This window comes from Mastomys coucha, unplaced genomic scaffold (assembly GCF_008632895.1).
Source record: "Mastomys coucha isolate ucsf_1 unplaced genomic scaffold, UCSF_Mcou_1 pScaffold5, whole genome shotgun sequence".
In the NCBI taxonomy this organism is placed as follows: domain Eukaryota; kingdom Metazoa; phylum Chordata; class Mammalia; order Rodentia; family Muridae; genus Mastomys; species Mastomys coucha.
Window position 1 is genome coordinate 55,876,515 of NW_022196911.1, and position 9,476 is coordinate 55,885,990.

The 9,476-nt window shown below is 40.9% G+C and overlaps 1 protein-coding gene across 5 annotated transcripts in view; it reads right to left on the reverse strand.

Annotated features, from left to right (window-relative positions):
- Positions 1–9,476, reverse strand: part of Top3a (DNA topoisomerase III alpha) — a 40,839-nt gene that overhangs the window by 23,639 nt on the left and 7,724 nt on the right. For 2 of the 5 annotated variants that reach the window (XM_031354871.1, XM_031354870.1), the window contains exons 2-5: positions 5,411–5,699; positions 4,861–5,003; positions 1,041–1,100; positions 159–232 (exon numbers count right to left, since the gene is read on the reverse strand). In XM_031354871.1, coding sequence (XP_031210731.1) covers positions 159–232; positions 1,041–1,100; positions 4,861–4,863 — 137 coding nt within the window. In that variant the 5' untranslated portion in view covers positions 4,864–5,003; positions 5,411–5,699. The remainder of the gene's footprint in view (positions 1–158; positions 233–1,040; positions 1,101–4,860; positions 5,004–5,410; positions 5,700–9,476) is intronic. The other 3 variants (XM_031354873.1, XM_031354868.1, XM_031354872.1) reach the window with 2 other exon arrangements.

Below are 9,476 nucleotides of genomic sequence, written 5' to 3' on the forward strand. Positions count from 1 at the left end.
AAAAAAAAAAAAAAAAGAAGAAGAAAAGAAAAACCAAATAAATGAACAAATAAAAACATTAGTATTTACAAATTATTATAAATGATATGGTAAGACCAACATGCTTCAAAATCTCTGTGATATTTGTCACTATTTATTTCCTTACTAATTATACTGACCATTTCCGAAACTGCATCTGGAAGTCATGAGCCAGCAAATGTCCAGAGACTGACGTCATTATCATAGTAACATTCTGAATAACAACAAAACTGAAGTTAGTCATTTTGTAGTTGTACTTTGCCAAGTCATTCAAAGGAAAGGAAAAGAACAATGAACAGAACTAAGAACAAACACAGTTGATGGAAAAGAAAGGAATTAATTATAACTTCTCAAAACCAAAACCATGTTGATACAACTACCATTCATACTCTCTCTCCATATTTATTAAAGGTTTATCTCTCTGTGGTCCTGGCTGTCCTGACCCTCCATATGGTAGGCTAGTCTGGCCTTGAACTCACAGAGATCTGCCTACCTCTGCATTGCAAGTGTTGGGATTAAAGGGCACATCATTAGCCACCAACGCCCAGCTGCACTACCATTTTTTATTAATAACAAAAAACTCTAGGGGGTTAAAGGTTAGAGGATCCAGTTGTAGGTCATTTTTCTAATTAGTGATTGATGGGGGAGTCCAGGTCCATTACAGTTGGTGCCACCCCTGGGCTGATGGTATTGGCTTCTCTAAGAAAGCAGGCCAATAAGCAAGTCAGTAAACTCCACTCCTCCATCACCTTTGCATCAAGTCCTGTCTCTAGGTTCCTGCTGACCTGGAGTAACTAACCAGACTTCCTTCGATGATAAACTGTGATATGGGCGCTAACCTGAAGTTGCTCTGGTCACAGGGTTTCATCACATTAATAGTAACCCTAACTAAGACACCTGGCCTGGCTGCAAGTTAAAAATAACCCTCCTGCCTCAGCTTCCCAAATGCTACGATTATCAGAGGCTAGCCACCATACCTGTCTTATATGTCAGCTTTATGATGGAAACACTTTAGCACTTACCTGGCCATACAGATGATAGTCAAATTCATAAATCTTATTGAATTTAGAAAGGCCTTCTTTCTGTAAAGCACAAGAAAAAAATATGTAAAAAATTTAAATCATATTTAAAAACAAATGACTTCCCAACATAAAAACTGAGCGATACCCAGAGAAGGAGAGAAGGAAATACTAAAAAAGCAGCAAGCCAGATGCAACTTGATACTCTAGCACTAAGAGTACTGTAGGCTTTGAAGCCTGCCTGGGCTACAAAGTCCAATTTCAAACAAACAAAGATTAGACAGACTGGGCTGTAGTTGAACGGATGACTGCCTAGCATGCACAAAGTCATAGGTGCAATCTCCAGTAACACAAAATTGAAAACTAAACTAGCTGCGTGTGGTGGCACATGCCTTTAATCCCAGCACTTGGAAGGGAGAGTCAGGAGGATCTGAGTTCAAGGCCAGCCTGGTCTAAAGAGTGAGTTCCAGGATAGCCAAGGCTATACAGAGAAACCCTGTCTCGAAAAAATAAATAAATAAATAAATAAATAAATAAATAAAAATAAAAGAACAAAACAAAATATTTTTTCTATAAGAGTTGGCTTGGTCTCTTCACAGCATCAGAACAGTGATGAAGACACAATCACATATAAGAAAACACACACACACACACACACACACACACACACACACACACACACTCGCTCACACACACCCTCCAATCTTAGAAATTAAGATATGGAGATGGGAGAATCATGAATTTATGGTTATCGTTGACTATATCATGAGTTCAATGCCAACCTAGTAAAATGAAACCTAGGCTTTAAAAAAAAAAAAACAAAAACAAAAAACAACAACAAAAAAACCCAAAGTTCAAACTAGAAAAACAACCAAAAAGGAAATCATGCAGTCTAATAATTTCTGACTTCTTTTTATTTTTTTTTTATAATAATTTGGCTTGTTTATTTATTTTTTTGTTTATTTTTTGGTTTTTTTCAAGATGGAGTTTTTCTGTGTAGCCCTGGCTGTCCTGGAACTCACTATGAAGACCAGGCTGGCCTAGAACTCATAGATCAATCTGCCTCTGTCTTCAAAGCACTGAGATTAAAGATGTGTGCTGCCTTCCTTCCTTCTCCTTTTTAAATCCCTATTATAAAGCTGCTATGAGCACAACTTCATTTTGAGTTGTGTATATGCCTACGTCATTAGAATTTAAATGTCTGGGTTTTTTTTTCCTCCTCAATGTGGCCCCATTTGTTCCAGCCCAAAGATTTATTTATTATATGTAAGTACACTGTAGCTGTCTTCAGACACACCAGAAGAGGGCATCAGATCCCATTACAGATGGTTGTGAGCCTCCATGTGGTTGCTGGGATTTGAACTCAGGACCTAGGGAAAAGTAGTTGGTGCTCTTAACTGCTGAGCCATTCTCCAGGCCTCGAATTTAGATGTCTTAAAGACAGGGATTCTTTCCCACGCTGGCCATGTGATTATTATGGAAAGGCTGTTTTAGGGAGATTTAGCCACAGTTCTTAGGGAGGTAGCATATTATAGAATATGTGGACAAGCAGCTAGATAACTAAACTCCTTGATGATAGAAGCGAGAGCAAAACAGATAAAAAGGCTGAAAAGAGAAGAGAATGGGTGGGGAGGATGGCTGGGAAAGACTCCACAAGGACTATATTTAGGATGTTGTCTTCTTTTTTCCTTTTAAAAGATGAATGGGGTGGGGGTAGGGGGCTAGAGAGATGGTTTAGCAGTTAAGAGCACCGATTGCTCTTCCAGAGGTCCTGAGTTCAAATCCCAGCAACCACATGGTGGCTTATAACCATCTGTAATGGGATCTGATGCTCTCTTCTGGTGTGTCTGAAGACAGCTACAGTGTACTCACATTAAAAGATGAATTGGAGGCAGAGGCAGGCGGATTTCTGAGTTCGAGGCCAGCCTGGTCTACAGAGCGAGTTCCAGGACAGCCAAGGCTACACAGAGAAACCCTGTCTCGAAAAACCAAAAAAAAAAAAAAAAAAAAAAAAAAGATGAATTGGGTAGAAGAGACAGCTCAGTAGTTAAAGAGTACTGGCTACTCTTCTGAAGGACCCAGGCTCTAGTCCCAGCACCCACATAGAGGCTCACAAAAGTCTGTAACTCCAGACTGATGGGATCTAATGCCTTCTGGCTTCTACCTCTATAGGAGTCTGCCCATTTCCAAATACACTCACTTAGGGCTGACCCCTATATGAGGATACCCTATGTAAGATCCCCATGCTTCATTTGTTTAAAAAAAGTGACATTTTAAAATGACTCTTGTGGCTGGGCGCTGGTGGCCCATGCCTTTAATTCCAGCACTTGGGAGGCAGAGGCAGGTGGATTTTTGAGTTCCAGGCCAGCCTGGTCTACAGAGTGAGTTCCAGGACAGCCAGGGTTACACAGAGAAACCCTGTCTCGAAAAAACAAAACAAAACAAAACTTAAAATTAAAATGACTCTGTACTTCTTGTCTGTGGCATGCAGGTAATAAACTTCTCCACACTCACCAATTCTTGATTACGTTTGCTCTTGGCTTTGTACTTACCAAGATTTGAGATTTCAAACCTCTATTCAGTTATAATATTTGCAAATATTTCAAAAAACCTATATTTGCAAAATTATGGTCAATTTATTTAAAATTTATTTATTAATATTGTTTTATGTATATAAGTATTTTGTCTGTGTACCACAAGCATGCAGTGTTCATGGAAATCAGAAGAAGGCATCTGATCTCATGGAATTGGAGTTACAGGTTGTTGTGAGCTGCCATGTGAGTGCTGGACATCACACCTGAGTCTTCTACAAGAGCGGCCAGTGCTCTCAACAGGTGAGTCATCTCCAGCCTCACTCTTAAACTTTTTAACCTCTCTATCTCCCTTCCTCCCACTTTCTCCTCCATCTCTACAAAAAAACCCAGAGTTCAGAACTCTGGCTTCTCCAATGGAGAACTCTGTGGCTCTCCTTCCATGTCCTGCCTTTTACTCTTCAATCCTTTGCTGCCAGTGAATTCAGTGACTATGAATCTCAGTAGCTCCAACAGTCTTGCCACTTACAAGTCTACCTGAGGTTGGTACACAGGAAAAAGTGCTTGCCATGTGAGCCTCCCTATCTAGAGTTGATATGTGGACTAAAGGTGGACGGGGAACACTGACTCCACACACCTGAGGTGGTGTGCATTCCTCCTTACCTCATCACATATATACACACACTAAGAAAAGCAAAATGAACAAAAAAACTTTACCAGGCTTCTCTCAATCAGTGCAGAAAAAGCACCCTGCTAAAATTCAACACCTTTCCCCAATTCACCTCAGACTAGGAAGGAACATCTTCAACCCTGATAAAGTTAACACATGTCATAGTGAAAGGATGAGAGCTTTCTCTTTAACACAGTAACAATTAGCCTTTGGTCCCAGCACTTGAGCTCTCTGAGTTTGAGGCAAGCCTGGTCTACAGGATGAGTTTTAAGACAGCCAAACCTGCACAGAGAAACCCTATCTTGAAAAACAAAAAAGAGCTCAGTAACAACATTAGCACATCCATTCTTCTCCCTGTTTTTCATCACCATCCTAGAAGTTCCAGCTAGAATACTCTAGCAAGGAAAAGAAATAGAGGACAACAAGATTGAAAAAGAGAAAGAATCTTTAACTACAGACAATATTAGTTTAGTTTTATTGTTGTTGTCAGGTTTTTTGTTTTTTGTTTTTTTTTGAGACAAGGTTTCACTGTGTGGCCCTGGCTGGCCTAGAACTCATAAAGATGCCCTTTCTTCTTCCTGAGTGTTGGGATTAAAGACCTATGCCACTATGCCTCACTTACCATGATCTTTTTTGAGAACTGAGTTTCACCAGGCAATACTGGCTAACATCAAACTTACAGAAATCTGTTTGCTTCTGAGTTCTGAGATTAAAGGCATGTGCCATCAAACCTAGTCCAACACCATCTTTTATATGTGGAAAATTCTAGAGAAATAACAAAAAATAATAGACAGTTCCATCAAAACTGCAGGATACACATTCAACACAGAAATCATTACTGTGAGTTGACCATGGTACATACAGCATTTAGAAAGCTGAGGCAGTAGGATTGCTACAACTTCAAATTCAAGGCCAGCTTACAATTCCCCTCAGGTCACCTTCTCCTGCTCCATGTGTATTTTTCTCCCACTACAACTATGCTAACCTAACTCAGGTGACTGTGCTCATGTATGCTTTTTGGGTGCCTCTGGTGACAATTTGATAAGGCTAATTTCCTCTATCAGATTAAGGAGGCAATTCCAGACCTCCACAATGGGATCCTGGCTTTGGAACACTGTTTTACTTAATGTACCAACTGGATTTTAAAGGAAACTTAAGAGTTTCCCCTGTACCTCCAAGACGTTGAGCCAAATGGGTGGCTTTCCTGTCCCCTGGTTGCTTCTTGATAAAGTTAACTTGGAAAATTACAGGAAGAATTCATCAAGGTCACAGGGCATTAAGGTCAAATAGAGTCTCGATGGTGCAGGTAGCTAGTGTGCTAGACTTCTCCTCCTCACGGCTGCTAATAAGGGAAGATGGGACACAAGAACTCAGGCATCACTGCTGAGTATAGCCTTCCTCCTGTCCTTGTGTTGCTCATGACAGGAGATGGAAAACACAGGAAGATCTTCAGATAGTGTTCTGGAGAGGAAGACAAAGGAGACATGGAAGGCTCTTCAGTGTACGATCTTTTCGTCCTGGACAGTAAGAAGGCACCCTAACCATATCAGTTTAATCCAGACCTTCAAAGGAAGAATAGCCAGGTACTTTTCTGCATTCAATTCTGCCCTAGATTTAGACTGGAGGATAATGAAAATGGCTTCTAAAGAAAAATATCAATTGTTTTTCCTTATCCTACAAAAAGCTCTTTGTAAGAACTAGGACACTTGGAGTTTCTTAAGATTGTCTGTTCTCCCATGCTGGTACATTCTGATAAGTTGTACCAACTTTCAAGGTCTGAAAGGACTTCTGAAAGCTAACATAGATAAAGGCAGACAGCGCTGTCAGCTTGATCCTCCTTGGCCTGGAGTGCTGGATGCCATATATCTATGACCTTACCAAGTTTTTTTATTAATTAATTAATTATCTGCAGGGAGGCTTAGGTCCAGCCCATGTATGTTCTTCAGTTGGTGGGTCAGTCTCTGAGAGCCCCAAGGGTCCAGGTTAGTTGATTCTGTTGATCTTCCTATGGAATTCCTATCCCCTTAGAGGGAGCTTATAAAATTTAAAGGTACTTTTCTAATGCTGTGATAGAACATGGTGACCACAACAACTTACAGAGGAAGTTTGGCTTATGGTAAAGAGAGCATGGCAGCAGCAGGCCTGGTGGCTGGGGAAACAAGCCGAGAGCATACACCTTAAACAGCAAGCACAAAGCAGAGATGGGAGTGTGGCTTTTAAAACTTCAAAATCTGGGTGTGGTGTACATTAATACTAACACTCAGGAGGCAGAAGCAAGACGCAGCAAACTCTAGGACAACATAAAGAGATTCTGCCTAAAAATATCAAACAAACAAAAAACACCAAATAAATAATCCCCTAAATACAAAAAAGGAAGCAAGCAAACAAACAAAGAAATAAATAAAACCCCCAAACTGGCACCAAGTGACATATTTCTTCTAGCAAGGCCAGATCTCCTAAACCTACCCAAACAGCACCACCAACTGGGACCAAGTATTCAAATATCTGTGCCTATGGCTGACACTCTCATTCAAACTACCATGTTTCTGTTTTTAATGTTTATGGATATACCGCTTGGATGGATGGATGTGCACCACATGTGTGCAATGTGAGGCTAAAAGAGGGCATTAGATTCCCTGGAACTAAAGTTACAGTTGGTTGTGAGACACCATATGGATGCTGACAATTAAATCCAAGTCCTCTGGAAGAGCAGCCAGTGCTCTTAACCGCTGAGCCATCCCTCCAGCCCCTAAAAGTCACTGTTTTTTATGCTATGATATAAATGTGCTTGGAGTAAAAATGGGTAACTAGAAGTTTATCCATGGAAAGGACACAGGACTGCCTGGAAGCTCCTACTTGTCAGTCCAGCGTGCCAGCTTTAACAGGGGTTCCTCAGGTGATTTCTGCTAGCCCACAGACACTAGCTTTTGCTATCGGCTGCCTCTCTATCTGCTAATCACTGCTCATTCAAAAGCAAAAGCCCCATTACAGGTCAGTCTCTGACCTTTAGAGAACACAAAGACTTTAGCTGGCACGTGTTTTCATTTTCCTCCTCCTCTTCAAGGAAAGTCTGTCTATTGAGCACACTGCAGGCTGGCCTGTGTTTTTTATGAGCTTTGCTTGGGTACTTACAAACCTCACAGTTTAACAACAGGCATACAAGGGATCTCAAACTATCACATACCTTAGATATAGCTTAAACTTAGTTGTTCTTTAATAAGATGGCCTATTTATTTGCTAATGTTATATGTCGTATGATATTAAAAAAGGGAGGCAGTAAATAGAAAAATCAAATGTTAGAAGGATGTAAGAAAAATGACATTTGGGCTGGAGAGATGGCTCAAAGGTTAAGAGCAGTGGCTGCTCTTCCAAAGGATCCCAGTTCAATTCCCAGCACCCACATGTCAGTTCACATCTGTCTGTAATTCCAGTTCTAAGAGATCTGACACCCTCACACAGACATACATGCAGGCAGAACACTAGTGTACATAAAATAATACTTAGAAATGGTATACAATATTAAATTTTCTTTCTTTCTTTCTTCCTTACTTCCTTTCTTTCTTTTTTCATTGAGACAAGGCTTGTTTACATAGCTCTAGCTGTCCTAAAACTCACTCTGTAGACCAGGCTGGCCTCGAATTCACTGAGATCTACCTGTTTCTGTCTCCTGTGTACTGGGATTAAGTTTGCATGCCACCACGCCTGACTTGAAAATAGTCTGTTTTGGCCAACACCTCTTCTAGTCCTGTCTGTCTTTGTGATAAAGCGTTCTAACCAAAAGCAACTTAGGGGAGGAAATTACAGTCCACAACTGAAGAAGTCAGAGCAGGAACTCAAAACAGAAACCAGGGAGGGACACTGCTTGCTGGCTCATGCTTAGCCAGGTTTCTTATACAGCCCAATACCACCTCTCCAGACAATGATGCCACCCACTAGAGGCTGGGCCTTCCTACATCAATAAACAAGACAATCTCCCACAGACATGTCCATGGGTCAGTCTGAGCTGGGCAATCACCCAGTTAAGACATCCCAACACACTTCTTTCTTTTTTTTTCTTTTTTTTTCTTTTTTTTCTTTTTTTTTGAGACAGGGTTTCTCTGTGTAGCCTTGGCTGTCCTGGAACTCACTCTGTAGACCAGGTTGGCCCCGAACTCAGAAATCCGCCTGCCTCTGCCAAGTGCTGGGATTAAAGGCTTGTGCCACCACCGCCAAGCCCAACACCCCTCTCCCTTCCTCTCCCTCTCTCTCTCTGTCTCTGTCTCTATCTCTCTCACTCGTCCAACTGGAAAATATAACCAAAGGTTAAAATGACTGGTATGTTTTTTTTTAACTGTCTAAGGGTTCATATTCCATAGAAATTAGTTTAAGACTACATAAGATGTTATTTGGACAACCATTCCCCACTAGTGATTTCTAGCGATTTTCTTCCTGATAATGAAAATGCTTCAGATTCAGGATTTCAGATCTTGGTTCAATTTCAATATTCTTCCCCTCTCCTTAATAAATAAAAATTTAAAACGAAAGCATTAGGCTGGTTGGTGGTTAATCTCAGCAGCCCAGGAGGCTATAAGCAGGGGTATCACTGCAAGTATCAGCCCAGCCTGAGCTACAGAGTGAAACACTGGGTTTTCATTTCCCTTCCTGCTGCTGTAACAAAAGCAACTCAAGGTAGAAGGGTTTATTTGGATCACAATTCCAGGTTATAGTCCATCCTGGCAGGGAAATTACAGCAGCAGAACTTGGGGAGAGAAGTGGTCGTGTTACACCCAGTTGAAAGCTGAGAGCAATGAACTAATGCATGCATGCCCGTGTACAGCTTGTCTTCTTCACTGTTACACACACCAGGATCCCTGTCTAGGGAAGAGTTTCTACCTTTATTAACATAACCAAGATAAACCCTACAGATATTTCCTCAGGAAAACCTAATCTATCTAATCTCTTTTGGAGACTTTCTTCCCAGGTGAGTCTAGACTGTGTCAAGTTGACATGTTTATATCTCTACAACAGAAACAAATTCCAATGAAAAAACGTAAACATCTTTATTAATGTAGCTATTTCATTGGCCTCTTTATGAAAACTTAATAGCCTTTAGTGCAAAATTAAAAAGCTGATCCTAAAATTCACATGGAACTGCAGTGTAACCTCTTCCCAGTGTGAGGGTTACAGGTGGACATCACCAAGAGGTGCGCATCACCAAGAGGTGCGCATCACCAAGAGGTGCGCATCACCAAGAGGTGC